Source organism: Aquarana catesbeiana, linkage group LG13 (genome assembly GCF_042186555.1).
Source record: "Aquarana catesbeiana isolate 2022-GZ linkage group LG13, ASM4218655v1, whole genome shotgun sequence".
Taxonomy (NCBI): Eukaryota; Metazoa; Chordata; class Amphibia; order Anura; family Ranidae; genus Aquarana; species Aquarana catesbeiana.
In genome coordinates, this window is record NC_133336.1 from 235,882,037 (window position 1) to 235,909,380 (window position 27,344).

At 44.3% G+C, this 27,344-nt stretch overlaps 1 protein-coding gene across 2 annotated transcripts in view; it reads right to left on the reverse strand.

The window, feature by feature from the left end:
- PEA15 (proliferation and apoptosis adaptor protein 15) overlaps positions 1-27,344 on the reverse strand; it is a 104,216-nt gene that overhangs the window by 2,497 nt on the left and 74,375 nt on the right. For both annotated transcript variants that reach the window (XM_073609546.1, XM_073609547.1), the window contains exons 2-4: positions 22,739-22,916; positions 7,920-8,075; positions 1-3,075 (exon numbers count right to left, since the gene is read on the reverse strand). The exon at positions 1-3,075 is cut by the window's left edge and continues 2,497 nt beyond it. In XM_073609546.1, the coding sequence (XP_073465647.1) occupies positions 3,011-3,075; positions 7,920-8,075; positions 22,739-22,910 (393 nt within the window). In that variant the 5' untranslated portion in view covers positions 22,911-22,916 and the 3' untranslated portion in view covers positions 1-3,010. The remainder of the gene's footprint in view (positions 3,076-7,919; positions 8,076-22,738; positions 22,917-27,344) is intronic.

A 27,344-nucleotide genomic window follows, 5' to 3' on the forward strand; every position in this document is an offset into this window, starting at 1 on the left:
GCCTCCTGCTGTTCTGAAATCTTATCATGAACAGCATGCTTAAAGGACAACCCCCCCCATCCTAATAAAAAAATCTCATACAATTTTTTTTTTTTAGGAAAAAATCATATTTTGTGCAAAAGCTGCTTCTATTCTACTTGCAGGCCTGGAAGATTCTGGAACGTGTTTTTGCTCCAGCGCATCCATGCACAAAAAGACCGTTAAAGCTGAAGTTTAAGTTGCTGATACTTTTGCCTTCTCTGGTTTCTCCTTCCCCCCTCATCAACATGCCAATTAAACCTTTCCATGTTCATTACATACCTAATTTTCGAGCCAGTGATGTCACTGTCTCGAAAACAGGGTCTCTTTGCTTCTTTAGGCAATACAAGCCGATCATGGCTGGTGGGAGGAGCTGGCAGGTGGCTGTACAGAGCTTCCTGAAAACATCACATTACTCTGCCTCAGTACCCCCTCTCAAGCACCCCCAGCCCTGATGCAAGCAGTGAGAGGAGTTAAGCAAATATCAAACCGCCTTGATGGGTGGTTGTCCATCTGGAAGAGTGGGCATTCCTAGGCAGACTTTATTTGCATGTATACAGCTCTTGGTAAAGCCCGCACGTGATGCTGAGCCTTCAGGACTGAAGTAACTGGAATTCAATAAACTAAAGTAGCAGGTTAAGCTCTATATTGCTGCAGCTCCTATTGCATATTGTGAGAAGTTTACAGTGTGCAGTGAAATCATGGTAAGCCAATTCAGTACAGGAGAGGAGCATTTAAGACTGTATGGAAGGCCAGAGGTCAGATTTAAATCACTTTGCAGTTGGTAAATTTGTGGCTCTTGCTCAGCGGAACCAGAAACTGGCCTACGTGGTCTCCTACACCCACTAATCTTGTTTTGGGGAAAGGTCAGAGTTCCTATTCACGCGCAGAGCAGCGGGTCAATGGTGCGGCTTGTAAGTAGTCTCCCGTGGATTCGAGAATATTGATTGGACGTGTCTGGCCTCGATCTGTTGGTAAACCTAATGCTTCCTTTTACATCACTTGGTTATCCTTCTCGGTTTCAGAATCATATTTTTCTCGCTCACTTACATTACTCTCCTCTAGCTGAACACAATTGTAAGGACTTGTTCAATATTGGTGAACATTGAAATTGTTGGTGGGCATTGGATGTGATTGTTAGGGGACTGTTGGTTGACGTTGGACACAATTGTTGGTGAGGCATTGGACATGATTGTTGGTGGACTTTTGGGGGCCATTGGACGTAGTTGTTGGACACAATTGTTGGACTATTGGGGGGACTTTGGACTTGATTGTTGGTGGACATTAGACACAATTGTTGGTGGACTGTTGGGGGACATTGCACGTAATTGTTGGTGGACGTTGGACACAATTGTTGGGGGACATTGTGTCTAACGTCCACCACCAATTGTGTCCAATGTCCCCCAAAAATGATGTCCAATTGTTGGGGGACATTGGCCATGATTGTTGGTGGACGTTGGAAAGTTGAGTCCCCCAACATTGCAGGGACTTTTTACCTCTGCTTTCCTTCTCCCAGCAAGGTGTCTCATTCTTCCCGTTGCATTCTCCACAATATAAATGGTTGCAGTATGGGTACTAGGATCCCACCTTCAGAATGCCTTTCAGAAAACCAGAACATCTTGGCCCACTGGCCTGGTCCCAAAACCAAAATGTTGGTATTAAATTCCCCATTCTCCAATTTAAAAAAAATATAGATTGAAAGATCTATCAAAAAGTTGCACCTGGCTATCTTAAAGGGCCCATTCACACCAGCGCATGGTATGGTGCACATAATGCAAGCGCTAATGTGCATTGTTACAACCCGATGCAGGCTGCATCATTTTATCACAATGCACACCATGGCAGTGCCTTGTTGTGAACAGTCCCTATTTGAAGACTTTTTGGCTTGTCTGGGATCGCATTGGCCAACAGGAATGGTCTCATTAATACACAGTTTTAGAATCAAAGGATGGCTGCCTCTACCCGAGGCTTGTCATAAAGAGGACCTGTCAGAGAAAAATACATAAATCCCACCGCAGCACAGCACTCTCTCAAAAACATCTGAATCCAAAAACATGATTTTGGAAGCTTCCACTAGAGCTGTCCAGCTTCCCAAGGAAGCGGTTAGACTGAAAATCCATCAAATTGTCCATTGGCCTAAGAGTCCTGTGGAGAGATCACTAACCAAGGGCACCCAAACTATGGGTTTTTCTACCGCAATGTTCAGTGCAGACCCAACCACCACCACCTCAAGCGCATGCCATCTAAACCGGGTGGCAACCATCTTGCGAGCCAAAATAAGGCGCAGCCTTTCAACTCTGTAGGAAGTGGCGATGCCCCTACTTCACCTCGGCAACACCTAGTCTATCGAAAAAGGTGCGCCTTTGCAAGATTGGCTGCCGCCCTGGTTGACCATCACATTGGAATACGTAAACATAGCACAACCTCACTGCAACATTCTGTACTCTCTCTGTGTCCCACCACAGAGGCCTCTTCGGTGGCTCACGGTTGGACACAACAAATAAAGGGTGGGGGGGTGGGGGGCATCAAAATATACAAGGGTCTCGTTTTTTTTTCCATTTGCATAGAAATCTCCAAACCACAAAAAATAAAAATGAGAATAAAACCGTATTTAGCCACGTTATCCCACAACAAAAGTAAAAAATAAAAAATAAAGATACTTCTATTTAAAACGCACGCTTACGAAACAATCTTAGGACAAACTTGCAGGTCACGGAGCACAGACAACAAGAGAGGGGGTTAGGACATTTGTTAGTGGTCACTGGTTGGGGGAGGGGGGCGATGATTCATTTTTCGCCGTGTCCCCCCCTCTCCGCCCCCCTCCCCAATCTCTGCTTCTGTCAAAGGTTTGCGCAGAGCGAGAACAGGGAGATGTTAGGTGAAGAATGAGGAGGGGGAAATGGAACGACAAAGACCAAATAGGATTGAGTCTCCTCCTCTCTTTTTTCTTTTTTTTTTTTTTTTTTTCGTTTCCTCGGGGGTTGGTCGTACTTCAAGCTTTCTTTGGAGGAGGGGCCAATTTGATAATCTCTTCTTCTGATGGCTGTCTTATTATATCTGTAAAGAAATTGAAAAAAAATCAACAGAATGCAAACCACAATCTAACCTTAGAATACTTTTCCATATTAAATGTTAAGTATCTTAGCATGCCTGTTCTTAGCTCTGATCTGGTCTCCAAAAAATTTGATTTTTTTTGTAGTCGCAGTAAAATATTTTTCTCCAACTTTATTGAAGGAGATAGCCCAGTAAGAAATCTTGGCTGTAGGGTTATGGCACCAACTCCAAGAGTAGGACTCCAGGCAAAAAACACGAAGGTGCTCCCCCCCCATCCCCCCCCCAAGAACAGCCATGCTGGTGGCCAAACCCCCCCATCTGCTACAGGTAGCTCATTATGTTAAAAGAAGTACCATAAATTCAGAGTTCTTTAATGAACTCAGAGAAAATAATTATACAAGAAAATGAAATTTTCTCTTTCATTCATTGAAGGACACAGTCTGGTAAGGAATCTTGACCGTAGGGTTATAGTGCCACCTCCAGGAGTAGGACACTAGGTATAAAAACAAAGGTCCACCTAAGGACAGCCCTGCTGGTGGCCAAACCCCCCCATCTGCTACAGGCAGTTCATTATATTAAAAGCCATACCAGAATTCAAAGGGGTGGGAGCTTTGTTATTTAATGAACTCAGAGTAAAGAATTATGGTAAGTATAAAAAAAAAAAAAAAAAAAAAAAATCCAATTTTCCCTCTCATTCATTGAAGGAAACAGCCCGGTATGGAACCTTGAACCTAGGGAAGTCCCAAAGAAGTGACTATCGAGGGGTGGAAAAAAAACCCCAGGGAGATCCTGCTTAGTAACCCTACTGAGCTGCCTATAGCAGTTGGGGGTTTGTCCACCAGCAGAGGCCGTCCCCTAGGCGTAGCTTTGTTTTATGCTTATTGTTCTACTCCTGAAGGTGGCGCTATAACCCAATATTCCTTACTGGGCTGTGTCCTTCAGTAAAGGAGAGAGAAGAATAGATTTTTAAATTTCTGAGATCACATTATATAACACAACCCAAGGTGGACCAGGATCTCTGCTGGAGCTGGACTGTCTTAGAAGCTTTGCATTCTTTAAATGCTGAACCGAATTAGTAGCGCAGTGTGGGAATCACAAAAAACCTAACTTTTCTTTTTAAGATTTATCTTAATATGACTTATTTGAATTCCCTTTATATTATCTTAAGTTGTTTCTGTTTGGTAAGGAGCACATATGCACTATGCAAAAGTGTAAATAGGCCCTAAAAAAAGTTTAAAAAAAAAACTAAACATTTCCTGTTTTATTAACTGCTTTATAATTTTTTTTTTTTTTTTTTCTTTTGAGAGTTTATTTCTACTTTAAATGAAATAATGGTCTTTTTTTTTTTTTAAGCACTCCTCACCCCCATCTCCAGCAGCAAGGTCGTCCTGTCTGGCCTTGTCACTTCAGCACCTGGAATCAGAAAGCGGAAGTGGCACGGATCTCCCCCTCCTCTGCTGCCCTTTGTCTTTCCTCTCTGGATTTCCATTTCAATTCCAATTCAGCCCTTTATCCTACCGTCTGACCCGGGGGGTCACAGCACGCCTTGGCGGCCTAACTCTCCATGTCTCCAGCATTTTGTGGGAAATTAATTGATGTCAGCTGTGGTGTGTTGGATCGGGCAGGAGCCAGCTTTCCACTGAAGGCTAAAAATTCTTCCCATGTTAAAAAACCTTGTCTTAGATAATGTTAAAAGAAAAAAAAAACAATAGAAGGGCAGCTATGTGGATGACCCACCAAATGATTGAGTTCAGATGTTTCCAATGAAGGATGTAAAGTCATTTTAGACAATTGTAGTAACAGTTTAGTGAAGGCCCTTTTCTGTTCAAACATGACTGTGTCACTGTGTACAAAGCCAGGTCCATAAAGACATAGTTTGACTAGTTTGGTGTGGAGGAACTCAAACGGTCTACACAAAGCTCTGACCTCAACCCTACTGTACACCTTTGCAATGAATTGGAATGCTAATGTTCAGCCAGGTCCTCTCTATCAATCCAACATGAGTACCTGACCTCACAAATGTTCTTTTGACTGAATGGACACGCATTCCCCCAGATACCCTCCAAAATCTTGTGGAAATTCTTCTCAGAAAAGTGGAGGGTGTTATAGCCACAAAGATTTTGGAAACAATGGTAATGGAATGTCCAACAAGCATATAGGTGTAATGGTTAGGTGTCCAAGATTGGTTGACCATATAGTACGTATATTCCATTTCAGCTGAAAGCTAGCTTTCTTATCCTCTTTACCCCATATAACCTTAAAAAAAAAAAAAAAATTAGATCTCAGGGAACCCTTACTAAAACCTATTTATTAAAGGACAATGCCAATAAGGCCTCTTACTTTAATATGAAGAATGCAACCCTTACAGACAACCAACAAAGTAATTGGTGTCAAGCTGCTGGACTTGCCAAGTGTTATTGGTAATGGAACTATGCAGGCACCATCAATGGCCGGCCAATCAGTCACAGCTCATAAAAACACCTAACAACCTCTGGATGAACCCTAGGATTCCTTGAAACCCAGGTTGAAAATGGCTGCTCTAAAGGATTAGTTAAATAAATGTAATGTTTTATTTATGGATGCAACCAGGTAAGATGAAATCCCCCAAGCCCCCTTTTAAAACTCCAACGGTAAAGCCCACTTAGCTCATGGTAATGATCTGGCCCAACTTGGAATCTCACTCTTTTACTGCTAAAAAAAATATTGTGTTCTCACTTCTGAGGTCTCACTGAATTTCAAGTCTGGGTGCAGCTGATCACATTACATCATACAACCCAAGGGGCCCAAGACCTCTGCTGCAGCTGAATTTTTAGAGGTTTGTCATTCTTTGAATGCCAAAACTGAACTAGTAGCAGGAGTGGGGCCAAGCTCATGTGTCCAAAAACCTAACATGGGAAATGTGTCATTTCATGATTCAATTGGTATATTATAGTGTTAGAACAGGGGTAGGCAACCTTTTGATCACAGTGTGCCGAAAAAAGTTTTCAAAGAATTTGAGCGTGCCGATTTTATAAAAATTGTCAACTTTACACTCTTAATCACGAAAAGGATTTTTTATAATGTAAATGCTGTAAACTACATGAGTAGTAGTGAGAAATTGTAACCCCCTGCACATCTGCCCCACCGCTGTAACCCCCTGTACATCTGCTCCATCGCCATACCCCCATGCTTTTCTGTCTCACTGCTGATTCATCTTCTCATCTGTGCTAACACTGAACTTATCTGCTCATCTGCTCCACCACTGTAGCCTCCTTTCTCATCTGCCCCACCACTGTAAGCCCCTGCTCCTCTGTCCCACCTCTGTTCCCCTTGCTCCTCTGCCCCACCTCTGTAACCCCCTGCTCCTCTGCCCCACCAATGTACCTCCTTTCTCCTCTGCCCTGTCACTGTACCCCCCTGTTTATCTGCCCCACCTCTGTACCCCTTGCTCTTCTGCCCAACCACTGTAACCCCCCTGCTCTTCTGTCCCACCGCTGAACCCCCTGCTCATCTGTCCCACCAATGCACCTCCTTTTACATCTGCCCCACCACTGTACCCCCCTGCTCTTCTGCCCCACCACTGTACCCCCCCCATGCTCTTCTGTCTCACCACTGAACCATCTTCTCATCTGTCCTAACACTGAACTTATCTGTTCATCTGCCCCACCACTGTACCTTCCTGCACATCTTCTCCATGCTCTTCTGTCTCACTACTGAATCACCTTGTCATCTGTCCTAACACTGTACCCATCTGCCCCACCAATGTACCTCCTGCACATCTGTCTTACCTCTGTACCCCCCTGCTCTTCTGCCCCACCTCTGTTCCCCCTGCTCTCATGCCTCACCACTGTAACCTCCTGCTCATCTGTCCCACCAATACACCTCCTTTCACATCTGCCCCACTGCTCTACCCCCCTGCTCATTTTCCCCACTGCTGTACCCTCTTGCTCATCTATGATATGTGTGATATACAGAGTGGTGAAAGGAAGCAGAGATAAGACACATCTACCTGTCCTGGCACACTCATCCTGTTGATCCACCTCTTACATCCAGCCCACGTGCTTCTATGTGATGTATGTGATGTATGGGATGTATGGGATGTCACATACAAGCATCTGGAATGGATGCGCAATGATGAGCTCAGGTCAGGGGCATTTTCTGAAAGCTGTGGGCCTGTGTGCAGGATCATAAGTTGGGCCCCCGCAGCTGAGAAAAAGTGCGGCGCTCTGCGCTGCAGCAAAAGTTGGGTGTGATTTTCATTACGCTGAATACTGGCTGTGGCTTAAAGGGACGCAGAGTGCCAGGGTTCAGTAGTAAGTGGTGCAAAGGTTCAGGAATAATTTCAACAAAATTCCCAGAAGCTCAACATTAATCCACAAACTGTCACCGGATTGTGGTTTTCTCAATCACAGTGAAATCCCTTCTTTCTGAGATTGGTAGTGGCAACCAAGCGAGTCATCTTCCTCCAGATGGTGGGTGGGGCTAGCAGGACTGTGATTGGCTTTAGCAGTGACCAGTGACAGTCCTCCTCCCTAGCTGAATTGTACCCAATCTCTTCCCCATCACAAAAGCTGACGATCGCAGCTACAGCAAAGTTAGAGAACCTATCAATGTTTCCCATCTTTTACAATGTGTGAGGGCACAGTGCCTCCCCCTCAGTGTAGGTTCGGTGTGGGGAATTCCGAAATTAGAATGCATTAGTGTCTCACTGACACTTCCCTGCACTGCTCTGCTGATGGGAAGGGAGTCGAGTGCCGGCAAAAGAGGCTTTGCGTGCCAGGGGTTGCCTACCCCTGTGTTAGAATGTAGGTAAAGCTTCCACCTTAGAACTCAAAAAATTTAAAGTAATAGATGCACCCTAGGCTCACCTTTATATTTTTTGGCACTAGGGATCCGAGTTAGTTTTGTGTCGAGTTCTTCCTCTGCTGAAATTTTCAAAACTTTGGTCCTGTAGTCGATAACCATGGTGAGGAGGTCAGGACGTCGTGAGATCTCGAAAATGTGTTCTATGTAGGAGAGGTTGTCTAGAAAACAAAAAGGTGCGAGAGGTCAGGATCAGTTTGCAGCAAGTATAGCAACTTCTGGTTCTGTGGTGTCACAGACCTTCCACCTTACCATTGGGACACAATCCCAACATGAGAAGACTGAAACCCATATAAAAGACTGACAGAGTCTGTCTACCTTCCTTCCTTACTCCATTAATCCCTTCCTTCCTCCCATTTTCCTTCCATATAGGGCTACTATTTGTTTCAAATTTTTGTGTCTAAAATGTAGTTATGACTAAGGCCTTATAGGCTGAAACACGTCAATGGATTTTATCTGCGTTTGTACACTGTGGTTTCTGACTGAAAATTAAGATTTTTTAAGAGTAACGTCTGGTGTGTGCGGATCATCTCTCTGCATGTTCCTTCCATCCCTTCCTTCATTCTCCCTCTACCCCTTCTCTTGTTCCTCCCACCATCCCTTCCTTCCCTCCTCCCATCTTTCCTCAATCCCTTTCTTCATGCCTCTCATCCTCCTTTCATCCATTCCTTACTCCAACCCTCTTTTTTCATTTCCATCATGCTCCCTCTCATCACCCTTCTATCTCTTCCTTCCTCCTATACTCCCTTCATTAGTTTCTTTCTTCCTTCCATCCTCCCTCTGTCCCTTCCTTCCTCGCTCCATCCCTTTCTTTTTTCTTCCCTCAATTCACCCCTTCCTTCCTCCCATCCTCTTTCCATCTCTTCCATCATTCCACCCATTGTCCATCCCTCCCCTCCTTCTTCCATTCCCTCACCATTCCTTCCTTCATTCTCTCATTCTCCTTCCATTCCTTCCTTCATTCCTTCCATACTTCCTCCATCCTTTCCTTCCCTCCGCTCTTCTTTCCTCCATCTTTTTCTTCATTCCTCTCATCCCCCTCCATCCATTCCTTTCATCCTTCCTCCTATACTCCTTCCATCCCCTCCTTCCTCTTACTGTCCCTCCATTCCTTTCTTCATTTCCCCCATCCTCCCTCTTATCACCCATCTATTTCTTCCTTCCTCCTATCCTCCCTCCATTCTGCTCATCTTTCCTTCATCCCTTTCTTCATTCCTCTCATCCTCCCTCCATCCATTCCTTTCTTCCTTCCATCCATCCCTCTCTTCCTCCTACCCTCCCTTTCTTCATTTCCCCCATCCTCCCTCTTATCGTCCATCTATCTCTTCCTTTCTCCTATCCTCCCCTCCATTCCTTCCTTCACTCCTCCCATACTTCCTCCATCCTTTACTTTCCTCCGCTCATCTTTCCTCCATCTTTTTCTTCATTCCGCTCATCCTCCCTCCATCCATCCCTTTCTTCCTTCCTCCTATACTCCTCCCATCCCTTCCTTTCTCCTACTGTCCCTTCATTCCCTTCTTCATTTCCCCCATCCTCCCTCTTATCACTCACCTATCTCTTCCTTCCTCCTATCCTCCCTCCATTCCTTCCTTCATTGCTCTCATCTTTCCTTCATTGCTCTCATCCTCCCTCCATCCATTCCTTTCTTCCTCCTATACTCCTTCCATCCCTTTCTTCATTTCCCTCATCCTCCCTCTTATCACCCATCTATCTCTTCCTTCCTCCTATCCTCTCTCTATCCCTTCCTTCATGCCTCCATCCTTTCCTTCCCTCCTCTCATCTTTCCTTCATCCCTTTCTTCATTCCTCTCATCCTCCCCCCATCCATTCTTTTCTTCCTTCCTCCTATACTCCTTCCATCTTTTCCTTCCTTCTATTGTTCCTCTATTCCTTTCTTCATTTCCGCCATCCTCCCTCTTATTACCTCTCCATCTCTTCCTTCTTCCTATCCTCCCTTCATTTCTTTTCTTCCTTCCTTTCATCCTCCCTCTATGCCTTCCTTCCTCGCATACTTCCTCCATCCCTTTATTTTTTCTTCAACCCTTCCTTCCTTCCTTCCTTCCATCCTCTCTTCATCCACAAATCCTCTCCTCCACCCCTTCCTCTATCCCCCCGTCCCCCCCCCATTATCTCACCATCCCTTCTTTCCTTCCTCCCATACTCCATCTATCCTGTCCTGTCCTCCCATCCTTCTACCGTCCCTTCCTTCCTCCCCAAGTTTCTTCTTTCCTCCCATTCTCCCTCCATCCTTTTCATTCCTCCCATCCAACCTCCATTCCTTTTTTTTCTCCTCTGCTCCCAGTTTCCCCACATCCCTTCCTTTCTCCCATCCTCCCTCCGTTCTCTTCCTTTCCTTCCTTTGACATCCAGGACTTTCTCAGATGGTCAGTGCCAGGTGACAGTGATCACCGCCATCCAGGAGAAGAGGTGTTCCTTCCAGTCCCTCAATCACTGGAACAGACCTCTGTTGTTGGGCAGAGAAAAGGTTAGAGACGCTTCATTGTCATGTCAGTACATTGCAGGAACTGACCCGATGTTCTGCTCCTCTCTGTGACATGCAATACAAAGCATTGCTTGTTTGGGTTAGAATGGCCTGAGCCTCCACCAATTGTTCTCCTGCTGGGATGAGGGGTGTCCCCGGCTTCTTTCTGCCCATCCCCCCTCTCACGGATCTCATTCCTCATGTCATGTCGGGTTAGAGTGACCCTTTACATGTCTCGGTGTCCAAGTCTCTATCCTCGGGTAAAACACACTGCTAGATCATTTATATTACCTATATGTCAGCTTTATGGTAACATGGCCTGACCACCTACCAATATATCATCATCAATAATGTAGAGAGCTGACAGCAACCCTTCTCACATCTCCTGCTGATGGAATCATCCATCCATCCCACCCATCCATCCATCCATCCCCCCTACCCATCCATCCTAGACATAAAATGTATACATTAGATATAGAACCCATCCTTCCATTTCATTCACCCATTCTAGAAATAAGTCGTACAGTAAAATATATAATCTATCCCATTCATATACAGTATAATCTTGAGGTCCATGTGTTTGGAGGAATGTCATGGTTGGGGTATACATACCATAGTCCTTCTCTCCTCCACCTCCCTCACTGCCCTTCTTCCTTATGAGCCCCTTTCACACTGGGGCGATTTTCAGGCGCTTTAGCGCTAGAAATGACCTCTGCAAAGCGCCTGAAAACCACCTCCCATTCATTGCAGTGCGTCTTTTCACACTCGGGGCGGTGCGCTTGCAGGGCGTTATGTAAAGTCCTGCAAGCAGCATCTTTGGGGCGGGTTGGGGGCGCAGTATTTACCGCTCCCAAAATGCCCTGCCCAGTGCAATGAATGGGCAGCGCTTCCAAAGTGCCGCAAAACGGGACTTTTTTATCATTTTGTTTTTTGTAAAAAGCGCTTTAGCACCAACAGCCGGTGCTGCCAGTGTAAAAGTAGCCTCTCACTCAGGGGCGTTGCTAGGTGGCAAAAAGACCAGGGGCGTCAGCCCGAAGTCCAAGGATGGCACGGGGGGGGGGTTCTGTGGCGGGGGGGTAAGCTCACTTGCTGCCTGACCTACCTGACATACATACACTGACCTACCTACCTGACATACACTGACCTACCTGACACATACACTGACCTACCTACCTGACGGACACACACTGACCTACTTGACCAGGAGACAGACTTCACGTGTCCTGCAGCAGCTCAGCTCAGCCGTGGTGTGCGAAGCAGCCAGAGAAGAAGAGGAGGAGAGCCGGCCGGCCGGCCGCCCGAGCGCCGAGCAGGGATCGATGTGACGCGGTGGCCGCATTGTAATTCCTGCCTTCTGGAGCCTGCAGCGCCTATGATGGACGTCACACGTCCCGCCATCCCGCCATTGGACCAGTGGGACGTCCATCATAGGCTCTGCTGGCTCCAGAAGGCGGGACCTGCTATGTGACTTGGCGGCGCGCGGGATCAGATCGATCCCCACTCGGCGGCATGCGGCGTTGCTCGGGGCACTCAATATGGAGGAGGAGCCAGGAGCGCTACCGGGGGGGGGGGCCCAGAAGATGAGGATCGGGGCCGCTCTGTGCAAAACCCTTGTATGACATTTTTTTTTTTTTAAATAACAAAAAAGAAGAACCTTTAACCACTTGCTGACCGCCGCACGCCGATATACTTCGGTACAATGGCAGCAGTGGGCAAATGGGCATACCTGTACATCCCCTTTCAGAGCTGGGGATAGCAGGCGGGTACAGCATGACCGTGCCTGCGGGACCGGCGGACTCGATGTCCACCAGTCTCCTGGCGATTGTCAACAAGGCATTTCCCCGTTCTGGCTTGTGTCATGACAGAGATCCACTGCTCCCTGTCATCGGGAGCAGTGATCGCTGTCATGTGACTAGTAGCCCACCCCCCCCCAGTTAGAATCACTCCCTAGGACACACTTAATCCCTTCATCACCCCCTAGTGGTTAACCCCTTCCCTGTCAGTGTCATTTACACAGTAATCAGTGCATTTTTATAGCACTGATCGCTGTAGAAATGACAATGGTCCCAAAATAGTGTCAAAAGTGTCCGCTAAAATGTCTTAGTTCTGAAAAAAAAAAAAAAAAAAAAAAAAACTGCCAAAAATGCCATAAAACTATCCCCTATTTTGTAGACGCTATAACTTTTGCGCAAACCAATCAATATACGCCTATTGTGATTGTTTTTACCAAAAATATGTAGAAGAATACGTATCGGCCTAAACTGAGGACATTTTTTTTTTTTTTTATATATATATTTTTGGGGGATATTTATTATAGCAAAAAGTAAAAAATAATGCGTTTCTTTCAAAATTGTCGCTCTTTTTGTTTATAGGTTGTGAGGGAAGAAAAAAGTCCGGACAGCCGCACACCAGGAGAATATAATCCAACGAAATTTCTTTATTGTAATATCAGGAACAAATCATGTACAAAGCACCATGGATAGAATGTACAGATAATCAGCTAACGCGTTTCACGCTCTGCGGAGCGCTTACTCATAGCTGCGGAGCGCTTACTTTGTTTATAGCGCAAAAAATAAAAACCGCAGAGGTGATCAAATACCACCAAAAGAAAGCTCTATTTGTGGGGAAAAAAGGACGTCAATTTTGTTTGGGTACAACGTCGCACGACCGCGCAATTGTCAGTTAAATTGACGCAGTGCTGCATCGGAAAAAGTGCTCTGGTCAGGAAGGGGGTAAAATCTTCCGGGGCTGAATCCGTTAAAGTGGTTGTAAACTTCAATGGATTATTTGTACCTATAGCTAAGCCTTATTATAGGCTTACCTATAGGTACTGTAAATATCTCCTAAACGTGCGCCGTCTAGGAGATATTTACTAAACATGCAGCCCATGAGGTCATCGGCGCATGGAACGGCCACTCGTCCCGTTTCACCCATTACTGGCGGCTCCCTTGTGCATGTGCATGAGTGACGTCAAGCGGCAGTCAAAGGGCTGGAGTCCGCGGACCCGGAAAGAAGAGGGGTGAAGATGGATGCATCAGCAGAGGGCTTTGTTTGCAGGTAAGTTTCACATAATGCAGGTCAGAAAAAAAAAAGGCAGCGCTTTAATTCCTCTTTAAAGTGCATTTTGTTAGGGCAGCCCATTCTTTTTTATGGACGGCCCAGTGCACCAAAATGCACCATAAAAAGGCGCATGCATTTTTTTTCGTTGTAAACTAATGTATCACAATGCATGGTAGTGCATTACTGTGCATTGCGGTGTTATACAACCCAAGTCCATCGTCAGGGGCTGTTGGGTTGTCATAAAGAATGAATGGTACCGCGGCACACCAATGCTCAACACACGTCTTTACACATTACCGCAGAGCAACAGTGTGCACCTAATCAATAATCTCCCTTCACCCCCCCCCCCCACTCCTCTCTCCTCTCTACATTTCCATCTTGCTCTCTCCTTTACCAACTTTACTTTCTACTTTCCTTCTAACTCTCCCTTCCTTTATTCCCCCCCCCCCCCACTTCTTTTCTCCTTCTCCTCCCCATCTTCTCTCCCTCTCCCCCTTTTCTCTCCTTCCCAGTCTCTTCTCAACCATCTCCCTCTTTCCTCTCCTCTCTCCACTTTCTCCCTCTCCTCTCCCCCTCTTTTCTGCCTTCCCTTTCCCTCTCCTTTCTCCACCTTCTCTCACTTTTTTCCATCCAACACCTCTTTTCTTTCCCTCACCTCTCATTTCTTCCTCTCTTTTCCCCCCTCTTCTCCATCTTCTCCCTCTCCTCTCCCCCTCTTTTCTACATTTCCTTTACCTCTCCTCTCACACACACACACTTAAGCTTCTCTGTCCCTCTTTATCTCTCTTCTCTTCCTCTCCCCTCTTTCTCTTTGATTTAAACCCCCTCCCCTCCTCCTCCTCTCCCCCTGTCTTATTGTCACATCATCTTATTTTTGCTCTCTATTTCCTCTGCCCTTCACTATATCTTGCTTCCTCTTTCTGTCCGTCATCTTCTCTCTCTGTCTTCCTCTTCTTCCTAGTCCTTTCTCCTGGCTCTCTCCTCTTCTATATCCCTTCTCTCTGTCCCTCTTCCACACATCTTCTTGCTTTATTTCTCCTTCATATCCCCCCACTCTCTCCCCGCTACTCTCCCTCTCCTTCTTTGCCTCCTTTTCTCGCCTTCTCTCTTTTTTCACTTTATCACATTCTATTTTCCATACCCCCCGTTCTTGCTGTATTTCTCCCTCTCCTGTCTCTCTCTCTCTCTCTCTCTTTCATTCTTAAATCCCCCCCCTTCGCTCTTTTGCCCCCCCCCCTCGCTCTTTTGCTCTCCTTCCCCCCTCCTTTGCTCTTTTTCTCACCCTCCACTTCGCTCTTTTGCTCTTTCCCCTCCCCTTCTCTCTTTTGCTCTCCCCCTTCATTCTTTTGCTCTCCCCCCCTCCCCTTTGCTCTTTTGCTCTCCCCCCCTCCCCTTCGCTCTTTTGCTCCCCCTCCTCCCCTTTGCTCTTTTGCACCCCCCCTTCGCTCTTTTGCTCCCCCCCTTCGCTCTTTTGCTCCCCCCCCTTCGCTCTTTTGCTCTCCCCCCCTTTGCTCTCCCCCCCCCCTTTGCTCTTTTGCTCTCCCCTTCGCTCTTTTGCTCTCCCCCCCTCCCCTTCGCTCTCCCCCCTCCCCTTCGCTCTCCCCCCTCCCCTTCGCTCTTTTGCTCTCCCCCTCCCCTTCTCTCTTTTGCTCTCCCCCCTCCCCTTCTCTCTTTTGCTCTCCCCCCTCCCCTTCTCTCTTTTGCTCTCCCCCCTCCCCTTCTCTCTTTTGCTCTCCCCTTCTCTCTTTTGCCCCTTCTCTCTTTTTTGCTCCCCCCTCCCCTTCTTCACTCTTTTGCTCTCCCCCCCCCCCTCCCCTTCTCTCTTTTGCTCTTTCCCCTCCCCTTCATTATTTTGCTCTCCCCCTTCCCCTTCATTATTTTGCTCTCCCCCCCTCCCCTTTGCTCTTTTGCTCTCCCCCCCTCCCCTTTGCTCTTTTGCTCTCCCCCCTCCCCTTTGCTCTTTTGCTCTCCCCCCTCCCCTTCGCTTTTTTGCTCTCCCCCCTCCCCTTCACTCTTTTGCTCTCCCCCCCTTCGCTCTTTTGCTCTCCCCCCTCCCCTTCACTCTTTTGCTCTCCCCCCCTCCCCTTCGCTCTTTTGCTCTCCCCCCTCCCCTTCGCTCTTTTGCTCTCCCCCCTCCCCTTCGCTCTTTTGCTCCCCCCCTCCCCTTCGCTCTTTTGCTCCCCCCTTCGCTCTTTTGCTCTCCCCCCTCCCCTTCCCTCTTTTGCTCTCCCCCTCCCCTTCCCTCTTTTGCTCTCCCCCTCCTCCCCTTTGCTCTTTTGCTCTCCCCCCCTCCCCTTCTGTCTTTTGCTCTCCCCCCCTCCCCTTCTCTCTTTTGCTCTCCCCCCCTCCCCTTCGCTCTTTTGCTCCCTCCTTCGCTCTTTTGCTCTCCCCCCTCCCCTTCGCTCTTTTACTCTCCCCGCCCTCCCCTCCTTTGCTTCCCCCCTCCCCTCCTTTGCTTCCCCCCTCCCCTTCGCTCTTTTGCTCTCCCCCCCTCCCCCCCTCCCCTTCTGTCTTTTGCTCTCCCCCCCTCCCCTTCTGTCTTTTGCTCTCCCCCCCCTCCCCTTCTGTCTTTTGCTCTCCCCCCCTCCCCTTCTGTCTTTTGCTCTCCCCCCCTCCCCTTCTCTCTTTTGCTCTCCCCCCCTCCCCTTCGCTCTTTTGCTCTCCCCGCCCTCCCCTCTTTTGCTTCGCCCCCTCCCCTTCGCTCTTTTGCTCTCCCCCCCTCCCCTTCGCTCTCCCCCCCCCTCCCCTTCGCTCTCCCCCCCCTCCCCTTCGCTCTCCCCCCCTCCCCTTTGCTCTTTTGCTCCCCCCCCCCCCGCTCTTCCATACAGGTATGTAGTTCACCATCCTCATTGATATGCAGTGCAGGCAGGCGGTCCCCCGTGTACGGCGCTCTCTTACACTAAAACGCAAAGATCAGAACACAAATTGCCTGAAGTAAGGGAAGCAAATCCGGCATTGCCAGGGAGCGCAGCTGACAGCGACTAGACAGAGAGAAGGAAAGGTCACCCCGTTCCAGCGCTCCGGCGCAGACACAAATGTCACTTTAATTATCGTGTGTCGGGAACAATCCCTTGTGCAAACAGGACTGGTGAGAGTGTGTGCGTCCGTACGTGTGCGCCAATTCATACTGGACATACTCGCCTACATTCATAAAGCCACAATAACCGATCGCCTGGGACGAAATCTGTTCATGACCGAAAGATGCGCCAAATTGTATCCCTATAAATCCTATATCATTATAATGTATATCCTTTTGATGTACATAATATATCCTTATAATGTGCATCCTATATATTTATAAATTGCATCCTGTATTCTTGTAAGATATATCATCATATATCCTTATAGCACCCCATATCCTTATAGTGTACATCCTATATCCTTATACCACCCTATATCCTTATAATGTACATCCTATATCCTTATACCATCCTATATACTTATAATGTACATTCTATATCCTTATACCATCCTACATCCTTACACCGCCCTATATATCTTTATAATGTACATCCTATATCCTTATACCATCCTATATCCTTATAATGTACAGTATCTCACAAAAGTGAGTACACCCCTCACATTTTTGTAAATATTTTCTTCTATCTTTTCATGTGACAACACTGAAGAAATGACACTTGTCTACAATGTAAAGTAGTGAGTGTACAGCTTGTATAACAGTGTAAATTTGCTGTCCCCACAAAATAACTCAACACACAGCCATTAATGTCTAAACCGCTGGCAACAAAAGTGAGTACACCCCTAAGTGAAAATGTCCAAATTGGGCCCAATTAGCCATTTTCCCTCCCTGGTGTCATGTGACTCATTAGTGTTACAAGGTCTCAGGTGTGAATGGGGAGCAGGTGTGTTAAATTTGGTGTTATCGCTCTCACTCTCTCATACTGGTCACTGGAGGTACAACATGGCACCTCATGGCAAAGAACTCTCTGAGGATCTGAAAAAAAGAATTGTTGCTCTACATAAAGATGGCCTAGGCTATAAGAAGATTGCCAAGACCCTGAAACTGAGCTGCAGCATGGTGGCCAAGACCATACAGACTTATAACAGGACAGGTTCCACTCAGAACAGACCTCGTCATGGTTGACCAAAGAAGTTGAGTGAACGTGCTCAGCGTCATATCCAGAGGTTGTCTTTGGGAAATAGACGTATGAGTGCTGCCAGCATTACTGCAGAGGTTGAAGGGGTGGGGGGGGTCAGCCTGTCAGTCCTCAGACCATACGCCACACACTGCATCAAATTGGTCTGCATGGCTGTCGTCCCAGAAGGAAGCCTCTTCTAAAGATGATACACAAGAAAGCCCACAAACAGTTTGCTGAAGACAAGCAGACTAAGGACATGGATTACTGGATCCATGTCCTGTGGTCTGATGAGACCAAGATAAACTTATTTGGTTCAGATGGTGACAAGCGTGTGTGGTGGCAACCAGGTGAGGAGTACAAAGATAAGTGTGTCTTGTCTACAGTCAAGCATGGTGGTGGGAGTGTCATGGTCTGGGGCTGCATGAGTGCTGCCGGTACTGGGGAGCTACAGATCATTGAGGGAACCATGAATGCCAACATGTACTGTGATATACTGAAGAAGAGCATGATCCCCTCCCTTCAGAGACTGGGCCGCAGGGCAGTATTCCAACATGATAAAGACCCCAAACACACCTCCAAGATGACCACTGCCTTGCTAAAGAAGCTGAGGGTAAAGGTGATAGACTGGCCAATCATGTCTCCAGACCTAAACCCTATTGATCATCTGTGGGGCATCCTCAAATGGAAGGTGGAGGAGTGCAAGGTCTCTAACATCCACCAGCTCTGTGATGTCCTCATGGAGGAGTGGAAGAGGACTCCAGTGACAACCTGTGAAGCTCTGGTGAACTCCATGTCCAAGAGGGTTAAGGCAGTGCTGGAAAATAATGGTGGCCACACAAAATATTGACACTTTGTGCCCAATTTGGACATTTTCACTTAGGGGTGTACTCACTTTTGTGAGATACTGTACAGCCTATATTGTTAGAATGTATATCCTATATCCTTATACCTTCCTATACCTATATATATATCTCTCTCTATCTATATATATATATATATATATATATATATATATATATATATGCACTGTATCCTTATAAACGACATCCTAAATTCTTATGAAGCACATCCTTTATCCTTATAAAAGTACATATGATATCCTAAAATATATCTTTAATATCAACAAACAGTTGCAGGTAACATGTGAAAGCATTGTGTGCTCTATTAATGCTGTCCAGTAAGTACTGCAGCTGTGCTAACATTCACTTAATTCACCTGAATATGTAACTCCAGCCATTTTTTCCCTGCCATTGTGGGTATAGTGGGAAAGGGTTACCATTACAATAATGGCCCATTCTGCTGACAAGGACAGGGCATGAGGAAAAAAAGTCACCAATTGGGACACGTAATAGAAAGCTCCTGGGATTTTAGCTTTCCTCCATTGTACTAAGGAGGTGAGACTTTATTGCCATCAATGTCCCAGTTAGAGATTTGCCCTCACTTCCTGTCCAAGGAAGTCACCGGCACTGGTTGTGGACAGAAATCTCCGTATTGGGCCCATAGTGAGTAATGCAAGTTGTTAGGGGTGTGATCCCTTCCCCATTTTATTAAAAAAAAAAAAACACACGTGTGAGCTGAAGATACAATATAAAATATACACTAATAAAATCCACTTTAATCTGGTGATCCTGGAACACATCTGCTGGGTAGGAAGCAGCAAGATGTGTGTGTTCCACGATCACCAACAGGCGTGTTCCAGAACCTCCAGGGGAGGGGCCTGGAATGATGTATTATGACAATATCTTTATGCACTACTTGGCAGGTAGGTCCTCCTCCCTGTATGCATCTCATGGTCTCTACCTTTCCATTTTGACTTGTATCTTCAACACTCAGCTGGATTTTGTTTGGGTAGGGTGTAAAAGGATTGAAATCTTTGGTATTTATTGCTGTGTCCCCACTATCGAGATCTGACTTTACTTCCTGTCACTATGATGAAGTAGGAGCCAATGCATGTCATGGGGTTTTAGCAGTCGTCAACGGTACTAAAGAAAAAGAGACTTTATTGCTGTCTTTGTCCCAGTTGGAGATTTGTTCATCCTGTCCAAGGTAGTCACCGGAGCAGGATATGGATGGAAGTCACCTTGGGCCCAGGGTGAATTTTTTTATACATTTTTGGCAGGGGTGTGAACTTTATCACCAGCAAGTGTGTTTCAGCCAGGATCATCAGCAAGTGTTTTCCAGGATCACCAGCATGTGTGCTCCTTGATCACCAACAGGTGTGCTCCAGGATCACCCACAGGTGTGCTCCAGGATCACCCACAGGTGTGCTCCAGGATCCCCAACAGGTGTGCTCCAGGATCACCAGCAAGTGTGTTCCTTGATCACCAGCAGGTGTGCTCCAGCCAGGATCACCAGCAGGTGTGCTCCAGGATCACCAGCAAGTGTGTTCCTTGATCACCAGCAGGTGTGCTCCAGCCAGGATCACCAGCAAGTGTGCTCCAGCCAGGATCACCAGCAAGTGTGTTCCAGCCAATATCACCAGCAGGTGTGCTCCAGCCAGGATCACCAGCAGGTGTGTTCCAGGATCACCAGCATGTGTGCTCCAGGATCACCAGCATGTGTGCTCCTTGATCACCAACAGGTGTGCTCCAGGATCACCAGCAAGTGTGTTCCTTGATCACCAGCAAGTGTGTTCCTTGATCACCAGCAAGTGTGTTCCTTGATCACCAGCAAGTGTGCTCCAGCCAGGATCACCAGCAAGTGTGCTCCAGCCAGGATCACCAGCAGGTGTGCTCCAGGATCACCAGCAAGTGTGCTCCAGGATCACCAGCAAGTGTGTTCCTTGATCACCAGCAAGTGTGCTCCAGCCAGGATCACCAGCAAGTGTGTTCCAGCCAATATCACCAGCAGGTGTGCTCCAGCCAGGATCACCAGCAGGTGTGTTCCAGGATCACCAGCATGTGTGCTCCAGGATCACCAGCATGTGTGCTCCTTGATCACCAACAGGTGTGCTCCAGGATCACCAGCAAGTGTGTTCCTTGATCACCAGCAAGTGTGTTCCTTGATCACCAGCAAGTGTGTTCCTTGATCACCAGCAAGTGTGCTCCAGCCAGGATCACCAGCAAGTGTGCTCCAGCCAGGATCACCAGCAAGTGTGCTCCAGCCAGGATCACCAGCAAGTGTGCTCCAGCCAGGATCACCAGCAAGTGTGCTCCAGGATCACCAGCTAGAATGAGATATTATGACATTTATCTACGACTTGGCAGGTAGCTCCTTCTCCCACTGTGCAGCTAAGGTTAACTTTCTAAGCTCCCAAGTGCACGTAGTATTCTGACCCCTCTCCTCCGGAATAATGTATTAACAGTTTGTAAAAAAAAGGAGAGTTCCAAGCTATTTGAAGACGTCTGCTAAAGTGGCCTCAGTGGATATTATTGTCATTTTAGCATGCCTTAAGTGCTTTTGAGCGCCTGGAGGTACCACTGCAGTTCCACGAATCCGCACCCATTTTCTCCCCCTTTCAGACAAGACGCAGGGATTGTGTTCTACCTCCGAGCCAGTAAATAAACCTCACAAGATGACAAGGGGTTAAATGTTTTCTCAAATCGACAGGGGAGCCGCAGCGCCGGCGGTGGTCCCTCGGAAGACATTGGGAAAAGTATTGGCATGGCAACAGGAGTCTTTTTCGCTCGGAGCCGACTGGCGGTGCCGCGCCTGGGCCGAGAGGTCTGGCGGTCTGAGATTCTGAAGAGGTTACGCCCGCCGGACATCTGGGAGCAGAATTTTCTTGTAATTAGTCCTCGTCTGCCGCTAACGGGCCGTGCGAGAAAAGCAACGCGAGGCAACGACTCCCAGATACATCTCCTTCGGTTGTGAATACTTTGACAGAAAAATGGTTACAACGTTTCCTTGTAGGGCAACATCGGGGGAGAAATTCAAAATGACTTAAAGGGTTTCTACATTTTTTTTTTTTTTTTTACATGGGGTGGGGAGGGGTTAGAACCTCCGTCTGGTTTTTATTGCTGTCTGTGTGCCCAATGGGGCCCCATATGTGTCCCAGTGACCATTATCACCAGAACAGGAAGTGAGGGGACATCCAAACTGCTACAGTTGTCAGGAAGTGGAGGGAAATCTAAAATGTTATAGTTGTCACCAGGACAGGAAGTAAGGGAAATGTTCCAATGGGGACACATGTTCTTGTGACAGCTGTCTTAAATGGTTCTTCTAAAGGATTAACAGTCATTTATTTTGTGTACATAACAGAAAGGGAAGAGAAATTTCCCCAGTTGGATAAAGAAAAAATCCTTTTAATCGTTTCCAATCCTATCCTAAATGTACAGGGTTGGTCTTCTGTGGGCGGGGCTAGAAGTTGGGGTAACCAGGAGTGGATATTTATAGGGAAATCGGTTTTGAGCCATTTGCTGGTCGAGGAGTAGCGCAGTTCTAGGGATTGAGCTAGTGGGTAAGCGGTTGCTGCCAGGCCATCTACATATGTGACGCACTATGGCGGTGGACTTCCACATATATGTGTACAGCATGCTCATTCAGCGCCCCCCCCCCCCCCCAACACTGTGACTGAGCTGTCACTGAAAGCTCTTGGTCACTGTTTATGACTGAGAGCCAATAGAAGAGCCACACAGCCATACAACTACTCTGACAGCCAATCACAATGGTCACAAGGTCAGGAGCCCACTTACTGGCCTCTGCGGTAGAGAGTGCCTTGAAGATGGTCGATGGAAGCTGAAGGTAAGGGGGTTAAACACATGCGGATCGATTTATACAGCCTTCGCCCAATCACCTTGAATAATCCACATAATATGTAATATGTGAATTTCCTATGATTGTCAACTCCATCTAGTGGCCATAATGCTGTATTTTTACCGGAAATGCCTCAATCGGAGAAATACTACGCTATGGCCACTAGATGGAGCTGATGATCATAGGAAATACACATATTAGACATATTACGGCGAATATTTATGTGGGTTGAGAATTTTTATACAATAGATCCTAAAATTCCTGTTTGACCAGTTGGTACCCGTAAACCTTAACGGCCCATTTACTGTTTTTTTGCATCGTGTGCAATGAATGTGCTCTAACATGTGACGTGACATGCTTTAGCGTGCATTACGGTAAGGCAGCCCATTAAAACGAATGAGCCGCCAATGCATCCCAACACACCAAAAATACTGAAATACTCATTAGGAAAAAGTCATGGCTGCACCCCCCGGATTGTGATGTCCTACCTTTTGCCAACTTGTCGTGCTTCTCCAGGAAGCTGAACCAGTCCTGGCAGGAGGTCATCTCCTCGCTCTTCTCGCTGGGAATGTCCTCTTTGCACGCCGACTTTAGCTGGTCCAGGTCTTCATTGGTGATGTTCTCGGAGAGCTCCTGCAACAGGGCGTCATACTCCTCCATGCTGGCCTGCAAAACACAACCGACCCATCATGATCAGATACGTAAAAGTCAACTGAAAGTGGACTTGTCCTCAAAATTCAAATGAATCAGCAAGGATTGTGTCAAGAAACCGGATCATATCAATTAGAGTTCAAGAAAGAAAGAAAATATGTTCCTCCTTCTCAATACAGAGTCCTGTATGCTTCCTATCATAGAACTGTACTCTACAAGGGATGGCATTTTATTTTGCCAATAAAATATATAATTTTTAATGTCTTTATAAAAGAAAAAAAAAAAAAAAAAAAAAAAAAAAGAAAAAATGTATGATTTGTTTTAACAAAAATTATATATATATATATATATATATATATATATATATATATATATATATATATATATATATATATATATATATATATATATATATCTATATATATATATATATCTATATATTATATACATTTTTGAAATTTCATCAATACATATATTAAATATATATATTTTTTTAAGAAAAAATATTTTTTTTCTAAAAAATAAAAATATATGAATATTTATTTTGGGATCTCTAATATATATTTATTTATTTATTTTAATGTCTTTATAAAAGAAAAAAAATTATAAAAGAAAAATGTATGATTTGTCTTAACAAAAATTTATATATTTATAATATATATATATATATATATATATATATATATATATATATATATATATGAAATTTTATCAATACATATATTATTTTTTTTTTAAGAAAAAATATAAGGAGAAAATATAAAAAAAAAAAAAGATATTTTTTTCTAAAAGATAAATGAATATTTATTTTGGGATCTCTAAATATATAAATATATATATATATATATATATATATATATATATATATATATATGTGTGACTTGTTTAGTGCTAGCTATGCGAACCGAATCGCTATATTTTATATATTCTATATTTTTTTTTTATGTCTTTATAGAAAAAAGTTATGTTTTTTTCCCCACAAAAATGAATATATACATGCAAAATTATGCATGTATTATTTTTGTTATTTTAAAAAGTAAAAATATAATCAATATAAAAATGTATTGATGGCATTTCTGTAATTTGCATCTGTATATTATTTTTTTTGGAAAAAAAAGAAATAAAAAAGATATTTTTTTCTAAAAAATAAAAATATATATGAATATTTATTTTGGGATATCTATCTATATATATTATATGTCTTTATAGAAAAAAAGTTATGTTTTTTTCCCCCATAAAAATGAATATATTGATGCAAAATATGCATGTATTATTTTTTTTATTTTAAAAAGTAAAAATATATGAATATAAAAGTGTATTGATGGCATTTCTATAATTTGCATCTATATATTAATTTTTGTGGGAAAAAAAATATTGTGTTTGTGTACAGTATATATATATATATATATATATATATATATATATAAAATACTAGAGATGTTATCAATAACTCAATATAATACTAATATATAAATGATATATATATATATAAAAATAATTTTATTTTTTTTCCCTGAAACCAGCAATCTTGCAAAGAAAGAAAAAAAAAAAAGGAGGAAAAAAAAAAATTTAAAAAAACCCCCTAATCTCTTTCTTTAATAAGACACATGCACATTTAGTGGAAACCTATGCTAAACCATCGCCAACCACTAGAGGGAGCATTGACAAATATGTAGCAAAGTAACCAAAATATGTGACAGCAAAACTATAAAATGTGAAACTAGAAAAAGGTATAGGCAGGTAAATTGTACAATAAAAGAGAACACTGTGCACTTTATAGATTTCCTTTAAAAATAGACTAAGCTTCAGTTATATTTTGTCATGTTACGTGCAGCATGTCGCACATTGCTAATGGGCAGCCAATCAATGTCCTCTTTTGCTCGGCTGTTTCCCTGCACTGTTCCTCTTGTGCAGGGAGGGAGCAACCAGCTGCAGCAGGGAGAAATGCTCTGCCGGGCAGCTTGAAGGGACCGCCTGGTAGCAGTAGACTAAATGCTCTGCTGGGCAATTTAAAGGGGCCATACTTCTACAGATATGTTTTACCATGTTGAGTGCAGCATGCTGAGCAATGTGTACATGGAACACTTCCTCTGACAGAGATTCCGGTACCCCCTGACAATGACTTCACCAGCTTTTCTCTCCAGTAGGACGGCGCCATCTTTGTTCAGGCACCACCCAGGCTCACCATCTACTTCCTGAACGGAGATGGCAGCTCAGAAATGACACAGTCATGTAAATCTCTGGGCCTCCTCGGGGCTTTGTTCTTAGATGCCTGACACAGATCAGCCCCTGTTGCAGCCTCTCACCTTGCAACATGCCACAAAGTTACAATGTATAGTCTGAGTGATAATAAGCCAAAAATTTAAATAAGCCTAAAATGATTGTTTTTTCATTAAATATTTCTTGTGGACTGAATTATAGCGGTAATGTTGGCCCCTGTACTGGATATGGCAGACGGTGAGCTGTAGAAGGATGACTCAGACCCGCCATGGAACAGAAAGTTTAATTTTAATAAAAAAAAATGTTAATAATAAAATGTGGGCTCTAACAAGCGGCCGGGTTGCCTGTACACGTCTCCCTCGCCGTGATAATAAATCCTGCCGCTGGTGATTTGCCCTCCGTTCTCCATCTGATGAGATAGACGGCAGGACTTTGCATGGAACGCTTAATAAATACATTGTCGCAATTTACATCGCAAATGCGTCTCCCGTAGGCTGCGGTCACGTCTTTCCTGAGATTCTACTGAAATCAGAACACAGCGAGGAACGAAAAGGCCTGGTGACACCGTGGGGGGGACTTCACCTACCGGGGCCGGATTAGCCCCTTGAATACCGGGCACTTTTACCCCCCTTCCTGCCCAGGCCAATTTTCAGCTTTCAGCGCTGTCACACTTTGAATGACAATTGCGCGGTCATACAACACTGTACCCAGATGAAATTTCTTATAATTTTTTTTCTTACTAAATAATTATTCTTCATAAATTAATACATTAAAAAAAATTAATAAATAAATAATAATAATAATAATAATAATAAATTATAAATTAATTTTTTTCACACAAATAAAGCTTGCTATTGGTGGTATTTAATCACCTCTGGGTTTTTTTGTTAAATAATCAAAAAAAAAAGACCAAAAAGTATCTTTATTTTTGTTATAAAAGTTTGCAAATAAAGAATTATTCTTCATAAATTAATAAATAATAAGAAATAATACATAGATAATAATAGTAATAATAATAAATTAATAATAATAAATAAAAAATAAATTGGTTAATAATTTAATAAATGTATTCTGCTACTTTTTTTGGTGAAAATAACGCAAATCAATGTATATTATTTAGGCTGTGTGAAATTTACACTATGAGATATACCTGAAAATTAAGCTATCCTAAAGTACTAATCTTTCGGAAGATGAAATAAAAAAAAATATATATTTTTTTAACATACAGTACGGTCACCAGTGCAGTACAGAGTCATCATATAACTGGTGTGGTGGTGATCAGGGACACTGACTGGTAAAAGTATGTAAAAAAAAATTATATTTATAGATATATATATCTATCTTTCTTTATTACATTTCTTTTCTTTATGATTTTTTTTAACACACTTTGACCAGAGCAATACAATGTTACCATAGTAACATTGTACTAATCTGGGGAAGTGATCTTTATTTTTTTATTTTTTTATTTATTTTTTTTACACAATATGATTGCTTATAGCAATTAATTTTATTGCTATAAGCAATGATAATGTGAAAAAAAATAATAATAAAAAAAATACAGATCACTTCCCCAGAGTAGTACAATGTTACTATGGTAACATTGTATTGCTCTGGTCAAAGTGTGTTAAAAAAAAAAATCATAAAAAAAGAAAAAAAAATGTAATACAATTAATTTTATTGCTATAAGAAAGCATTTTACTGAATGAAGTTGATTCGGTTTGTTTTGTTATAATTAGATGTGATTGGCCACAGCTAATCACATGGTACAGATGGGCTGTGATTGCCTCTGTCTGTACCATGTGATCAGTACCGGGACAGGGTCATTCAGCACCCAGGGCAAGGATTTTTTGCTCCTTTGCCTCCCTGCGCCCAGGGAAAATTGCCCTCCGTCTCACCCATAGTCCCCGCCCTGCATGGGCGTGACCAATCACAGCTAGCAACATAATTGTACACAAGGGATTGGCATGAAAGGAAGCCTTCTATTGTATACAATTGTCATGTGATCTGTTGTGATTGGCGGTATCAACCAGTACACTGATCAGTCATTGGCTGTGTCTGATGAACAGAGCCGGTGACAGATTGCACCATAGGGCGGCCCCCCGCGTGAGGTGCGATCAGGGAGGACATTAGATGACGTCCAGCCGGATCGACGAACGTCTCAAACCCAAGCCGTCATTTTGCTATAGGCCGGGCGGGAACTGGTTAAAAAAATCCTTTGCTTTA